Source organism: Molossus molossus, unplaced genomic scaffold (assembly GCF_014108415.1).
Source record: "Molossus molossus isolate mMolMol1 unplaced genomic scaffold, mMolMol1.p scaffold_m16_p_13, whole genome shotgun sequence".
Classification (NCBI taxonomy): domain Eukaryota; kingdom Metazoa; phylum Chordata; class Mammalia; order Chiroptera; family Molossidae; genus Molossus; species Molossus molossus.
In genome coordinates this window covers 73,000,170-73,016,393 of record NW_023425348.1, presented here as the reverse complement: position 1 = coordinate 73,016,393, position 16,224 = coordinate 73,000,170, and the positions used below count along the sequence as shown (strand labels likewise).

General features: G+C 50.3%; 1 protein-coding gene across 1 annotated transcript in view; it reads left to right on the top strand.

The window, feature by feature from the left end:
• The first annotated feature begins 795 nt into the window (after positions 1-795).
• The window catches only part of ABTB2 (ankyrin repeat and BTB domain containing 2), a 167,276-nt gene continuing 151,847 nt past the window's right edge, over positions 796-16,224 (top strand). Inside the window, exon 1 of the mRNA XM_036258268.1 lies at positions 796-2,031. Coding sequence (XP_036114161.1) covers positions 1,149-2,031 — 883 coding nt within the window. The 5' untranslated portion in view covers positions 796-1,148. The remainder of the gene's footprint in view (positions 2,032-16,224) is intronic.

Genomic DNA, 16,224 nt, shown 5'->3' with positions numbered 1-16,224 from the left:
GGAAAACTGAGTGTGTAATTTGAAGTGGGGGTGAGTGGATCACAGACCTCCTGCAGCCCCATTGATCAGGTTCCAGGGTAAGAAGAAAATCTGTTTTGGTTAGAGCCTGGATAGCAAAGAACCTGACGGGTTTGGGAGGAGGAGAAAGCAGGGGCGTCCTTCAAAATGCAACTGGAGTTTTGTCTCAGAAAACGGAAGGGGGCTTGGCAGAAAGTCTAGGCGAGAAGTGGAGCGCTTGAGTTGGGCCCCCTCCCCCAATCTCCTGTCCCCTAACCCCACCCAGTACCCACACTCCAAACGCTGGAGCTGGTGTTCCGCTGCAAAGGACTTGAAAGAGAGCTGCGAACGGCCCTGGATGGCGGGAAGAGGGCAGTGCACAGAGGCTTTTCCTTTACAGTTTTCTTTACATCTTCAGCCCCAGAGACTAACGTTAGGACGCCTTTTCCCGATCTCTCCTCCCACCTCCCGCAAGCCCTCCCGCTCTCTTTCTCTCTTCCCCCTCCTCCACCACGATCCCAGCCGCTGCACCCGACTCTTGGCCTCCAGCCCCGCCTCCCGGGCCAGGGATTTTCGCCTGCTGCGGAGTGAAATCTACATAGTGGCCGCCCCTCTAGGAGATCATTGGTTTAGCCTCTGCCCATCGCGGCCGATGATTGGTGAGCCGCCCCGGGTTATTTGCATGTCGACGGCTGCGAGGTACCCAGCTGTGCAGGCGGCCCTCGCCCGGCAGAAGTTTGCCCTGCGCTTTCTCGCCGGCTGGTCCGGGACTCGCGCTGCACCGGGAGCCGCCTCCTTCTGCCGCCTCCGCCGCCGCCGCCCTTTTCTCTCGGGATTCCTTGTCTGCGAGGACAGACGCTCTGCTTGAGGGAAGTCGAAGTGGACAAGGGGGAGTGCTGAGGAGCAGCAGTGGGGGACCATTCCAGTGACAGCTTTGCGTCCGGACGCCAGGCGCGTGGGGCGCCGGCCCCGGCGAATCTCGCCCACCTTCCCGCGGCCGCCGGGCGGGCAATGCAGCGGCCGAGTCCCGCAGCATCGAGAAGAAGGAGGGCGCCCCGGAGAGCCTAGAGCTTGTTTCTGCCCACTTGGAGAAGAGAGCATGGAGTTGTGAGCGCCCCTCGCTCGACGAGGCCGCCCCCGGCAAGCTCCTCATGGCCGGGACGTACAGCTCCACTCTGAAGACCCTGGAGGACTTGACCTTGGACTCCGGGTATGGGGCCGGGGACTCGTGCCGCTCGCTCAGCCTCTCGTCCTCCAAGTCCAACTCGCAGGCGCTCAACTCTTCCGCGCAGCAGCACCGCGGGGCGGCCTGGTGGTGCTACTCCGGCTCCATGAACAGCCGTCACAACAGCTGGGACACGGTGAACACGGTGCTGCCCGAGGACCCCGAAGTGGCCGACCTTTTCTCGCGCTGTCCGCGCCTCCCCGAGCTGGAGGAGTTCCCTTGGACCGAGGGAGACGTGGCCCGGGTGCTTCGCAAAGGCGCCGGCGGCCGGCGGCCGCCCCTGTTCTCCGCGGAGGCGGTGAGGCGCCTGGCCGGGCTTCTCCGAAGGGCGCTCATCCGGGTGGCCCGCGAGGCGCAGCGCCTGAGCGTGTTGCACTCCAAGTGCACCCGCTTCGAGGTGCAGAGCGCCGTGCGCCTGGTGCACAGCTGGGCGCTGGCCGAGAGCTGTGCGCTGGCCGCGGTCAAGGCGCTGTCCCTGTACAGCATGAGTGCCGGCGACGGGTTACGCCGGGGCAAATCGGCGCGCTGCGGCCTCACCTTCTCCGTGGGCCGCTTTTTCCGTTGGATGGTGGACACCCGCATCTCCGTGCGCATCCACGAGTACGCGGCTATCTCACTCACAGCGTGCATGGAGAACCTGGTGGAGGAGATCCGGGCCAGGGTGCTAGCCAGCCACAGCCCCGACGGCGGGGGAGCCGCAGGCGGGGAGGTGTCCGCCGAAGCCCTGGAGATGGTCATCAACAACGACGCGGAGCTCTGGGGCGTCCTACAGCCCTACGAGCATCTCATCTGCGGCAAGAACGCCAATGGTAAGAGCGCGGGTACCCACCGATGAACAGGGTGGGAGAGAAATCCCGCCCTGGCCTACCCAGAGGTGAATTTTTTGGGAGGAAGCTGGTGGGTGGGCCAGGATCTGGCAGAAAGCGTTTGATCTGTGGATGGAGGAGTTCATTAAAGAGCTCTTGCCCTAGATTGTTCTTCTGGCAACAGACTTTTGGAGGGTAAAATCGTGGTTGATCTCCACCCTGCTCTGCGCGTCTTGTCACATTCTGGGTGCTGTTCACTGATTGAGCCTCTTGACCAAGCCATATCTGAATCTCTCTTGAAGTGAAGCCTACTGCCCTGCGCTCTTTGCCTTGCTTGAATGGACCTATAGTTGGCGTTTTTCCCGACAGCTGGGCGCACTGACTGTGGTTCTGTCCCCTGGGTCTCTCCAGCCGAATAGCAGCAGCCGGGGGCGCCAAACTTTTAAAACCTGAGCCTTGGATAAGTGGGATGGGAGGAAGGGAGCAGGAAGCCCAGGATTGGTGCTGCCTTCTTGGGCTTTGTTGGGTTGAAGGAGATCCTGGAAGATGGATAAATAGTGGTGGATTCTTAACTCTTTGTGCCCAGGGTGGTGGAACCTGGTGATTCCTGAATCCTCTTCCTGAAAGGGAACCATATACTGGCTCCCAGGGCCTGACTTTCTAAATTGTCACCAACCAAGTTAGCAACTGATTAAAGCCCTGTGTTGTAGCAAGTGGACAACCTTATGGGCTTTTCTGACAGAAACCATAACCCATTAAACCATGTTATGTAGAAAAGGTATGGGGGGGATGGTGTCAAGTCTGGGAAAGAACCAATCATTGGGTAGTTGAATTTCTCTGAAGGATGATGTCATGGTTTCCTGCAAAGGGTGAGAGGGAAGCACTTGACCTTCTCTCTAGAAAGGTTAGGGTGTGACAGTTCAACAGCAGAACTGCCTATCAGACTCCAATTTCAGGAGTCAGCAAGCCATAAATTATTTAGAATGGTACTATGGCTAGACATCCTGGCAATCTGATTGGAAGGCCATTTGGGGGGCAGCTTTCAGTGGCAAATGAGCCACTGGAAGAGGCCAGTTAAACTGGAAAGGTTTAAAGGGAGTCCAATTTAAACATAGTTTAACATGATCATAATAGCTAAAATTTTTAATTAGTACTTAATGTTTCAGTCTCTGTTCTTAGCACTTTATATGTTAACTCAGGTAATTCTAGCAACCCTGGTAGGTAGGTACCTATAGTATTATCCCCATTATCTAGATGGGGAAACTAAGGTACCCATCAGGTAAGTAATTTGCCCAAGATTACACAGATATTAAGCAACAGGGCTGGAATTTGAACCAGGCAGGATCTAGAGTTTAAGCTTTTAGCCACTGGAGAAAAGGAAACAGCTTTGTTTTTATTAGTTCCAATTCCAAGGAGATCATTAATTTCTTAGGCCTCATTTGAAAGACAGTCTGTATGTATTAGCATGGTTGACTTTTACTTTCACTGGTTTTGTTTTGGGTTCTGGCACAGCCAAGGGAGATGCCTGTAATGGAAGAGCATTTGCCTTTTAATTTTCCTCCTCTTAGGTCAGAGTTGAGGTCAGTCCAGAATCTCAGTTGATGATGTCACAGCTGATAATTGTGCTTTGCCCTCCAGGTTTGTGGCATCAACACCAAGAACACAGGTCCAGGAGAGGAAGTGGAGGGCAGGGGGATTTCCATCAGCTGTCATAGCTGAAGGGAAGAGTTCTGATCTTTGGGCTGAGGGGAGGCCCAGAATAAGGTAAAAAAAAAAGTGAAGACTCCTAGGACGAAAGACTGAGGCCCTAACCCTATAAATCACCCCAGAATAAAGGGGGACTGATAGGTGCCAAACAAACAAAACTAAACAACAACATGCCTTTAGTAGAGGTGGTCCCATGCAGGTTGAGGAACATCTCAGTTTTTCTAACTGCAAATTGAGGTAGGAAGAGCAGCTGCCTCTATAGGGGCCCTTGAAAATGCAGAGTGGCCAGAAATGGCTAGAACAGAGGTGTCTCCCACTAAAGGACCGTTTCTTGTCTGGGGTCATCGCTCCTTGTGATTTTCTTTACATGGGTTTTTGACTCTATAATTTGACCTCTTCCCTAACCCTCTCACCCACCCCAAGCAATCCTTCTTAAGCCATAATAGTTAAGACAGCAGGACTCTGTGACAGACAGCAAAGCCCCCGGATGTTCAGAGAAAGCCTCTCCTGCCTGCTGTGAGCTCCCTGGACCCCAGGGAACTCCCTTGAAGGCGAGGTGACTGTTCACTTCCACTTAGTAAAATGGACGCTCATTTTTTATACATGAAAACCTGGGGATGGCCTCCGTAAAGAGTAACTAGGCTGATTTATTAAGTCTTTATAGACAAAGTGAAATGAATGTTTAGTAGCGGAGCAATGAATTGCTTATGCCTGAAAGCTGACTTCAGAGAGAAGCATAAACTGCTTAGGAAAGAAAACGGAGATCCAAATCTTTGTTATACTAAAATAAGCCCAAAGCCAGCAAGGTTACCATTTACACAGCTGAAGACTAAGTGGAGAATGGCTACCATGGGAGGGAGAGTGCTGGTGCATATTCTAGTCCTGCTGGTCTTTCCTTTAAATTATATATTTATTGTTGTTGTGCCTGCTAATTATATAGCATGGGCACATGCATTTGACTCAGCTATATAGGGCTCTTAAACTTTTAATGTGTTCCAACCAGGAATTTAAAGGCCCTAATCCATCTATTCCTGTCCATTACTCAGAGTGCTGGGCAAATATGGTTTTGCTCAGCCCAAGATGGATAATAAAAGTTCTGTAGTGTTTATAACACATGATCTCATAGGGCAGCAGGAGTTATATATCACTTGCTCGTTTGGTATCGATGTCCCTGTTCCCAGGACAGTGTCATTAAGTGATGATATCTTTGTGGCTTTCTTGTGGGAGGTGGAGAAACCACTTTAATAGAGTAGTATTATAAACACGGAACTGGCAGAAAATGGAAAACTCTCTCATTCTCTCTCATCCCTGTATGCGAGTTTGATGCTGGACATCACTTCTGGGTTTTTTCTTGGCCATTTTTCTTACTAAGCGTTTATGAGTTTCCATAGCATTTGAGTAAGTTCTCTTCAATTCTGAGACTCCAGGTTACATGATAGGATTTTGGTGAGACTATTCTTACTCCAAAACAGTAACCAGGATGTACACGAGGGGCGCTTCGTCATGGTGGTACAGAGCGCAGACTTTGGCGTCGCAGTGAAGGTTTGAAGCTCACCTCTGCCATTTGTATAAGTGACCTAGGGCAAATTTCCTAACCATTCTAAGCCTCAATTTTGTTATCTGTAAAATGGGAGGTCATGGCAGCACCTAACTCAAGGTTTGTATGAGGATTAGGTGAGATCATAGATTTAAAGATTTTAGCTCAGAAAATGCTCAGTAAGTACTAGCAGTTTGCGCAGGCATTTGATGAGCCCTGACCCTGTGCCCACCACTGTTAAAAGTGCTGTGGATTAAGTGGTGAAAGGAGGAGGGTCCTCCTTTCATGAAGCTTACAGCCTTGTGGAGGGGACAAGAAGAAAATAAACAAATAGGGATAGCCTCTTATCAGTAAGTTTTATATATTTATTTATTTATTTTTATCCTCACCAGAGGACATTTTTGCATTCATCTTCAGACAGAGCGGGAGGGAAAGAGGGAGGAAGAGAGAGAGAAACATCGACGTGAGAGAGACACATCGAGTGGTTGCCACCCACATGACCCCAACTGGGGCCAGGGACAAACTGCAACCGAGGCACGTGCCCTTAGCGGAAATCAAACCCGGGTCTCTCTGGACCGCAGGCCAACGCTCTAACTGCTGAGCCAAACAGGTCATGGCAAGTTTTATTTTTTTTAAAAAGCCAAGGTAATGGGATAATGTGACTGGGTCTAAATGCCAATCAAGGAAGGCCTCTCTAAAGTTTCCTTAGCAATAGGCAGTATATCAAAATTACTGCTATCTAAGGATCTCTGGGCAGAAAATAGTGAACTTTCCTGAAGTATTCAGTTATCAGCGGAGACAAGTCCTAACAAATGTTGCAGCTGAGAAATAAAAGGGCTGCATCTCTAGCAGTGATGAGAACTCTCCTAGTTGCAGGACTCCTTGAGCAGGAGATTGTGGGATGGGTTGCCACGGAGATCATCCAGTGAAGGACCACGGTTTAACTGAGCTGCTCGTTGCTTTTAATCAGTTTCCACACCTGGGTAGTCTGAGGGAGGCGGGCAGCTTCCCATCTTTGACTATTTTATTGAGCCATGGTAGCCGGTAAAACTGAAACAGAGCAAGCTTGAGAAATGAAAACTTATTTTCCCTTGAATGCCTGGGAAATGCAACCCAGCCTTACGTGGTTAGAGGAACAAGGTGGAGCTCTGCTTCCTCCAGAGAGCGTTACCTGACTCCTCCACCCCAGACTGGAAGAGCCGCCTCTCCTTGGTGTCCCCACAGCACCCGGAGCCTTTTCGGGAACCATCTCTTGCTATCTCTCCATCAAACTGAGCTCACAGGCAGAGTGGGTACCCCATAAATGTTTGTCAGGCAACTGATGGCGCATCCCATACAAAATGTTTATTTCCAGAAGTTTAATTTGAAACCCCTTGACCCCTTGAAAGGACCTCCCCCCTTTTCTGCCCTGGCAGGGAACTCCAGCATCTTGATGAATAGAGGCAGCGTTCGGAGGGTACCCAAACCATAGGGACATCATTCAGCCTTTTGATTCCCTAATTTCTAGCAGGGTTCCTTGGGCCAACTGTGATGAGTAAACAATAAATGGGAGGGATTTCAGGTTAGGGGGATTCCCAACCTGAAATCCCAAAGTGGGGGATGCCCAGAGTTGGGGAGTCATAGTTGAAGTCTGTAGGCAATGGCAAACCCACAGGAGGACTGAGTTGAAAATCAGAGACAGTCAGTTCCCCTAAATACAGCAATGTGAATCCCTCCCTGCCCGCAGAGCTGCCCTAGAGGGCAATCTCTGTGGAAGACTATTGCTCATAAGAGGTGTGTCTGTGTTCCACCCCAGTTGCCTCCAATCTGAGACTAGAACGAAGGAAATCAACTGCTGAGACATGCTGGGATGCATAAACAACACCCGAGGGTCTGAAACAAGCCGGAGACACTTGGCCACTTTGCCGGGGTTGGTTCTTATCCCACCTTACCATCAGGAGCTAACTCACAGGTTTGGACAGAGGGTGAATGCTTTGGCTTCTGTTTTCACACTCTACAGCTATAGTAACAGGTCTGATCTTTGTGCAACACCTTAAACATTTTATCAGCTTTGCTCTTGCCGATCCCCCCCCCCCAAATTCAGTGAATGGAATGCCCCCTCACACAAGGGTCTCCGGGAGCCCAGAATTTACAGCTCAGTCATGGACAGGCCAGAACCAAGCCCGAGGCATGTGCTTCTTTTGTGAAGAGTCATAGAAACAAAGGTAGGGAGGAGCAGGTCAGCATTTGACCCTCTTCCAATGGCAGCAACAGCAGTACTTATTATAGATCTTCTTTGTTAATGGCTGGCTGTGTCCAGGCCCTTCAAGTCCATTAGGCCGGTGAATCTTCACAACCACAGTGAGGACCAGGTTTCGAGGACCAAAGGATGCTGTATTGCTGTTTAAGTGTTGCTTGCTGGCTGTCCCAGGGTGTGCCCTGTAGGTGCCATTGATTTTAAGAAGGTGGACACAGGAGAAGGGAGCCAGTGTCCAAACCAGTGGTCTCGGGAGCTCTGGCTCTGGAGTTGGCAGGAATGCCTTTATGAAAGGGACTTTGCTGTCCTCAGAGTCCACTACTGTGTCAGGCCACCGGTGAACCCGCAGTGCTAGCAGCTCAGGGAGAGACACAATCAGCATAGTCAATGCAGAAATGCTTCGGCTTTGAAGTCTGAGTCGGGTCCCAAAGTTCCAGTCACTCCATTTCTCTCCCCTAAAATGAAGGGCAGGGCGGTTGTGCTTGGTGCATGCTCAGTGCTCGGGGGATGTTAGAGCTGCTGCCGGTTTAGAGTCGAGTTAACACTAACAGTGTCATTCCTGGCTCCCTCCCTCCTGAGCCCTGTGACCTGGGGCAGGTGGTTTAACTTCTATGCTGGAGTTTCTTCCCGTCACTAGAGACGTTTTGAACCGGATCGGGTTTTTTTTTCCCCCCCTGTGGGCCTGTCCTGTGCATTGTAGGATGCTTACTTAGCAGCATCCCAGCCCTTACCCACTAAATACCAATAGCATCCCTCCTTCCTCTTCTGCCTGTCATGATGATCAAAAATGTCCCTAGACATTGTCACATGTGCCGTGGGGGCCAAAATCGCCCCTGGTTGAAAACACTGCTCTATAGTAGGACTGAAAAGAATACTCAACTCCTAGGATTTAATGACAGTCTTCGTGAGGGACTTTGTACTGTGCCTGGCACATAAAATAGTAATTCTAATTATTGCTATGTTTTTACAAACTTGTGTTGGATGCACTGGTCATGTTCACTTTTGTCGAAGTGGAAGTTCTCTAGTGCAGGGAAGGATCATGACCCAAATCCTAAGTTGACAAGTATTAGTCACAGGCTTTTCTTGGTGACTAATAGGTAGGAAGTTACAGAATTCGGAAAAAGCACCCTACTCCTTTGTGGCTTGGTTGCCCCCAGGATGAAGCAGCTGGCAGTGGGCCCGGAGATCAGACCCCTCCCTCCGAGCTCGTGCCCGCCCCTGCCGGGATGATGGCAACAGGGCAAACTGGAAACCCCAGGCCCCAGGGAGCAATTGTGGATATTGGACCCCTCATGTTGCAGCTGCCAAGTCTGGAGCCACAGGACGGCAGGTGTTTTGCGTTTTGCTGGCCTGTCATGTAAACAGACTTTGTGGTCGTCTTGCTTGTTTTAAAGAAGGCCTAAATGGTTTTGCAACTTTGGCGGTATATTTGGAGCTGCATGCTGAACTGGGAGGAGAAGCTTAGGAAACACAGCCCACGTGAGCCTGAGAAATGCCACGCTGGCCACATTAATCAACTCCTTGCCAGCGACATACAAGGCAGCAGAGGCCATCTGGAGGAGGACAAGAACTGATCTTGCCTGTCAAGGACTCTAGAATCTCGTAGGGAAAGCAAAGCACATGCATGGGTCCTTAAGGAAGTTTGTGGTTCCTGCATTCAAATGACAGGGACATGCTAACAACCTCCACTTCCTATGTGCCCCTGCCCGTCATGGGCGCTTTTCATGCGCTATTTCATGTCATCTTCCCCAAGCCCCTCTATATGGTAGATATAATGTGCATCCCGTAGAGGGAGACCTTGAAGGTTCTGGTGACTGGAGAGCTCAGAGTGGGGAGAGGGGCCCAGGGCCTGTGGGAGGAGTCGGGCAGCTTTGGGGAGGGTGTGACGTGAGCAGTGGGGTTAGGGCAGGTGGAGCTGTGTCAGGGAAGGGGAGATGGTGCAGAGAGCATGGAGTCTTCCAGATGGAGGGAAGCAGTGTGAGCAAAGACCTGGAAGCCAAAGTGTGTGTTTTGGAAAACAGCAAGTAACCCTGTTGGGCTGGAAGGTTCAGAGGCATAATAAGGAGGAGCGGGGCAGATAAGACAGTAAAAAGGAAAACTTTCCCACATCTTTTATCCAGATGTTCCGGAGTCTGCCAGAGTGCAGGAAGAGAGTTTTCCAAAACTTATTTTTATAATTTAGAAATTTAGTTTGTCTGCTCCCCAGCTCATCTTAACCATGGTCCCAGACCTCCTATCACCCCTCTTGTTGATTGAAAGCTTGACCTCAAAAGTACCCCGGTCTGCCATCTTAGCAACGCCAGTAATGACAGAAGGCTTTCTCTGCGCAAACTTGGGTTGAGAGGGCATGAAGAACAAGGCTTCGATCAGCTTTGCTTCTTTTGTTGAATTTGGCTTCTGACTTGGCATTTCTTCCATGGCCCTGAACGTAGCATTTCAGGCCAATGCAATCCCAGTACGGAACGAAGCACAGGGCTGACAAACTCATTAAATGAGGCCATTGGATGGACTTTTGCCAGAGCAGGATTCTCAAACATGGAGGTGGAGAGGAACATCAAACAGGATGCAATAGGAGGGTCCCAGAACTTGCTTTGGGTGTAAGTCCAACTTGATACGTTCAGTTTCCAGTTTCGGAAAAGAACAGCTCAATTCTCAGAGGGGTTTAGTCACTTTTAGTTCTTGCTGAAGGTATTTCCAGAGGATTGATAACAAAGATCTCAGTCATGTTAAATGTTGGATATCCTGGAACCAGGATAGCTCAGGCCTTCTGGCTCGGACTTCCTAGGGTCTGGCTGAATTCCGCTAACAAGAAAGAGTAAAATGTGCGAGCTCATCAGTGGCTTAGTTCAGAACCTGTTAGTCCCTGTCCTGACCCCAGATATAAAGATATTTTCTTGTCACTCAAAAAAAGAGAACTCTTGAACATTTTGCAAAAATGACAAAATAGTCATTTGCGGTTCATATTTTGGGGCCCATTGTTTGCTTTCTAAAAGTGAGCTGAGGTTGATGGGCGGGGTCAGGCCCATGATGGAAAAATTAAACAGGAAAGCTGAACTGAAAATACCACAGATACAAGGGTAGGGGTGGGGGGTGGGGGATTTAAATTGGACCACAAAGAGTCTAAACAGGCCTTTCAGTGCATGAAAATCACCCCTAAAACTGAGGCCAGGCTTTTATTGAAAACTCGTGGGTTTTTTTAGTCTATATCTTTTAAACTATGAAAATCAGTATTTGCTGTAAGGAGAGTTGGTAATAAACACAAGCCGAGGCTCATGCACCACACCAAGGGTACGTGCACTGGCGTCCAGGACCGTCCAGTTCAGAGCGCGAAGCGTTGGATCCAAAAGTTCCAGCCCGGAGCGTGGCCCCTCCGTGACCTGGAGTGAAGAACTGCATTTCTTGGCTCTCTCTCACTTTATCTGTGGTGTGAAGAGGTTGGACCAGATTCTCCAAGGGCCCTTCTGTCTCTGATAATGTTTCTAGACCCCACATGGACACTGTGAAATCATTTCCCCAATGTCGAGCCCTGTAATTAGTATCCTTGGGAAAGAAACAGCCCAGATGGAGCTGGATGTGTTCTCCGAGGACCTGGCTGGGTCGCAGGACTCAACTGCATCCTTTTTATATTGGGATTGACTGTGATTGTCGTACTTAGAGTTCCCCCACCCCTCCCCTTCGTCAGCAGGATGAGTTCTGTCTACTTTTGGCCGATCTAACACTTCAGCGCCCGACAGCTGAGCCCAGGCCCTGCGGGCCCGCGTTGTGGTGAGGTTGGCTCGGGGTGACTTCATACCGCCGGTGTTTGAAGCCCGCCTACCCAGACTCGGGTATTTATAGCAAGGGAGCAGCTAAAAAAAAAAAAAAAAAAATTAAATATGCTACACCCTTCTTTATACTACGTGGGACAGAGACAGGCACTGTGAGGGGTTTAGAAGGCCAGGCTTTGTAACCCAGCAGGATATTTTTAAATGCTGCGTGTTGTAATTGGCAGGGCCAGTTCTTCAAAGAGGAGAGAAGTGAGAGAAAGTGAGGATGACAGGCTGCCAGGAATTCTGAAGCCTGAGACATGGAACTCCGAGGTGGATGGGCCCTGAACCCCCATTTCCTCCACAGTCACAAAGTCTGAGCTGGGCTTGGGAAGGTCAGCATGACAGGCTAGGTGAGTGGGGTGGCTTGTCATCCCTCTTCCCCACAGTGCATCTACCCTACGAGTCCCCACATTGGAAATTAAGAAAACGTTCTAAAGACAGAACACACAGCCAAAAGCAGTTGTTTCTGTGCAAGCCAGAGGCCTGGTGCTGCTGCTTTAAACTCATCTCGGCAGCTGGGTAAATCAGGTTGCACGTGGGGACACCATTTGGAAGGGAGTTGCTTGCAGCTGTTCTTCTGGACATAATCCTCCCAGGACCAGCAGGCAAGCCAGAGTTATGCTGGGACCCAGTTCAGTAGCAGGTGAGAGGGCCTCCGGGGTAGGTAAGCTGCCTCTGGGAAGGCATCACAGTGGCCCCCACCTGTCTGGTGGATGCTTGTAAAGTATCCGAGGAAAGGCAGTGTTTCCTACCACGTTGGTCTTTGAGGAGACAGATGGTGGTTACAGTGGGAGGTTCTGGAGATTAGGAACAGGGAAGAGGCCACGAGTTTAGTTTGGGGTGCATCCACTTGTCCGTGCAGCAAATATTTATTGAGGACTGGCTGTGCATTGGGTACTCTTCCAGGTCTTGGTGATAGAACAGTGAATAAAAGTCCTGAAGGAGCGGAGGGTGCAGGCCGGATGGATACTGAGGAAGAACAAGGCATGCTGGAGGACTCACAGGGAGGCAGCCAGGCTGGGGGAGACAGCGGGGCAGAGGGAACAGCTAGTGCCTGGTGGGTTCAGGGAGACCAGTGTGGCTGGGTTGGGATGAGTGTGGGGGTGCAGGCAGTGTAGTAGGAGATGCAATTGGAGAAGGAATGAATGGAGGGGCGACTAGTCAGGTGGGGCCTCGTTGACCATCGTGCGGTACCTTGGCTTTAATCCCGAGTTCTGCTGGGAGCCCTCGGAGGGCCTTCAGCACAGAAGTGACACGATCTGATTTGCATTGTAACAAGATCACCTCTCTGCTGTGTTGGAAATGGACTGTAGCACTGAGTGGGGAAGCAGGGTGACCACTTAGGAGGTTTTGCAATAATCTAAGTGAGAGAGGATGGAGGCTTGGGCCAGGGTGCCAACAGCTTGGATGTATGAGGAATGAAAGAGGAATTAGGGCTGGCTGGTGTGGCTCAGTGGTTGAGCATCAGCTCATGCACCAAGAGGTCGCCAATTCGATTCCTAGTCCGGGCACATGCCCAGGTTGTGGGCCCGATCCCTGGTGGGGGTCACACAGGAGGCAGCCAGTCGATGTTCTCTCTCATCGATGTTTCTGTCTCTCTCCTTCTCCCTTCCACTCTCTCTAAAATCAATAAAGAAAAAAAATTATTAAAAAGAAAGAAAGAGGAATTAGTGTGACACCAAGGGTTATGGTCTAAGCAAGTAAAAGAATGAATGGCCATTGACTGAAATGGGAACAGCCACTTAAAGAAGGAGGATTGAACCAAAGATCTGAGTGTGATGCTGGTTGCTTGTCTCAAACTTAATATATTGAGGTGTCAAGTAGGACATTGGCCCCCAGATCTCCTTGACTGGGAGGAAAGGGCTCCTTGAACGTGCGTAATCATACGATGGATTGAAACATCACCCCCTTTGTCCTACCCGAGGGTAGGCACCATCCAGCAGGGCTGGAGAGGGCCTTGGGCAGTAGGGATTTAATTTTCAGTCTTATAATTCTTTGGTTGATGGCCTTAAGAGACTCTAATATTGCTTTCTAGCTTCTTCACAGGCAGCCAGCAGCCTTTAATGGAAATCATCAAATCTGTGGTTTCCTGCCATTAGCATGAGGTCTGTTTAATTAGGTCCAGTTGTTCTGTGGACCCCTGGGACTTTGTGCCTGTGTCCTTCGGTTCTGGGAAAGTGAGACTCCTTTTCCAGGCAGCTCTGGATTCCTTGAGGTCAAGCCTAGGTCAGAAAATGAGCCAGGAAGAGACCCTTGGGTGCTGTGAGAAGGCACAGGGCCTGGCGGAGTCCTAGAAAGCCTGTGGGAGTATCCCGGTGCCTGGTGGTGGTTTGACCTTGGCCCCTCAGGAAGGAAATGGTAGCGCAGCGGGGCCCAGAGGGAGTCTGAGTCACCGCTGCCTGACTGCCAGCCAGTCACCCAGCCTCGGAACCGCGTTTTCTTCTGTTTGATGGGTATATCATGCTTCCTATCTCACAGAGTTTTTCAGTGACTCTTAACCCTGGATTCACACTAGAATAGCCCAGAGAGCTTAAAAAAGAAAAAGTGTGTGTATGTGTGTGTCTCCAGGTCCTCACCTCCAGGAGTCCTGATGTTAATGGTCTGGAAGGGGCCCAGACTGTGTGGGTCGAGTCCTGGGGAGTCGGTGCCCGGACAGTGCTCAGACGTTAGCTGTGGCGGGGCCAAGCAGCATTGTTCTGGAGCACTCTGTGCCCCACCCCGATGGGACCCCACCACCAGCTCTGCTGTTCCGGCTCACTCTGGAGGATCATGACAGAAACTCAAGAGAGGCTCGAATGGTTAAATTTGTATGGAAAGGGCAAAGCAAGATCTGGAATGGCAGGGGCACGACATGATTTATTTATCCCATTGGTGAATACGGTGGGTGCTACGAGTTCCGTCTTTAAGAGGAAATTGAGTCGTAGAGAGGTTAACCTGCTCAAGGTCACCCACTGTAATGAAACCCAGGCAGCCTTACTCCAGGTTCTCTGCTCTCCAGCCGGAGAAACCAAGAAATCTGAGTTTTCAACTCTGACACCCGTACGTACCTACCATGAGCCTTTTCACAGTACCAGGCATATGCCATGCGCATCACATGTACAGTGTCACGTAATCCTTGTCATTGCCCAGTGAGGCCCAGAGAAGTCCAGGTGACATCGCTAGTAAGTGACAGCAGGATTCAAGCCGAGGTCTGTTGGGATCCAAAGTCCTCATTCGCCCTGCTGCCTCTCCCTCCCCTGCCTCTGTCCTCTGGAATGGCCTGGGTGGGGATGAAGCGTACGCAGTGATTTCCTGAGCAAAGAAATGAATGGGTTGGTCCAAGAGGCTGAGAGGAACTGAAGCAAGTCCATCACTCATGCTTCTGAACAACCGAGCCATTTAGGTGCCTTAAAATAGTCACCGCTCAGTGGGGTGGCCAACCTGCCCGGCCTGTGGGCTGCGGCGTGGGCATTTGTTTGCACGTTTAAAGATAACCCTGGAAGCTTCTCTCCTGTTGGTGTGAATGAAATAACCTCCGAGAGGCTGTGTTGGTTGCTTAAAATAGTTCAAGAGAAAGAACGTTTGGAAGCTGTTAGCTCCTTGAGTCTATTTCCTCTCGATTTATGACACCTCAGAGAGTTCTGGGCCTCTTCTTGTTTACCCTTCTGGCTTTTCCTTTCCACCATATTTTAGCCCTTATGTCATCATAAGCCAGGGGAGTTTGTCACCAGAAAAAGTGACAACCTTTTGTAAGTAATTGGGGGCTCTCTGCACATTTAATTTTGTCTTTTATAATATATATACATATATATATACACATATACATATATATATATATTTGAGGGGAGGCCATTTAGTGGGCTGTTTCTCTCTTCCAGCAGCAAAGGTACCAAGATTGTGGCAATGCTGTTTGCTCTGGGGTGAGAAGAATATTATTTTATTCATTCACACTGAGGCCTGTTCTGGGAAGTAGTGTTTTCACAGAGCCTTCGGCACACCACGAGCGAGGGGAGCTGCTGTGTTCAGCCACGAGCCACGTGAGGCTACTTCCATTTCAATGTAATAAAATTCAGGGAGGTTAAACAAGCATTTCCTTCGCCACACAAGCCACATCTCTAGTGCTTACTCATCACGTGAGGCCGGTGCCTACTCTACTGGATGGCGCAGACACAGAACTTCTCCCTTGTCACACAGCTCCCTGGGACACTCGGAGGAGAGCGGGTCAGCGGAGGGCTGTGGGGCCAGCCTTCTGGGTTTGCATAGGTCTCAAAATCGTAACCATTCTCCAGCCTCTTGAAAAGGCCTCTGTTTGCAGAAACAAGAAGATTCATGGAAGTGGAGATTAAGGCCATTGATTCTTGTGGCTCTAACCTCTGGACCCTTAACACAGGGTCAGGATTTATGATTTCCACGCTGCACAGCCCAGGGCAAGGCACTGAGCTTCTCTGAAGTTGTTTCCTTGTCAGTCAACCAGTGATTTAAAAATACCTGATAGGAATTTTGTGAGGATTAAGCAAAATGTGCAGAATACTGGCCATGTAGTAAAAGCTTACATGCGTTACAAAGTTTTCTATGCATTTTCTCATCCGAGCCACACAGTGTCCTCCGGAGGTAGTCACTGTTGCTATTTTCAAGCTGATGAACCAGGCAGGCTTCAGGGAGTACTATTGCTACTGTCACTGCTGCTGAGTAGTACTTGAACTTGAGTTCTCTTTCTTCCTCCAAGGCTCTTCTTTCCCCCTGGGCTGCTGATCGACCCTTTATCATAAGTGAGAGGATGCTGGTTTCTTTGAGCTAGGAACTCTTGTGAGCTCACCTGCATCAGGAACTGCCTGTTCCTTCCACCATTTGAGGTGAGCCGTTTTCAGAGGAATTTTGCCTGAAGCTGGCCTGTCGGTATCCGCTTGGAGAGCTGCCACCAGGAGAGC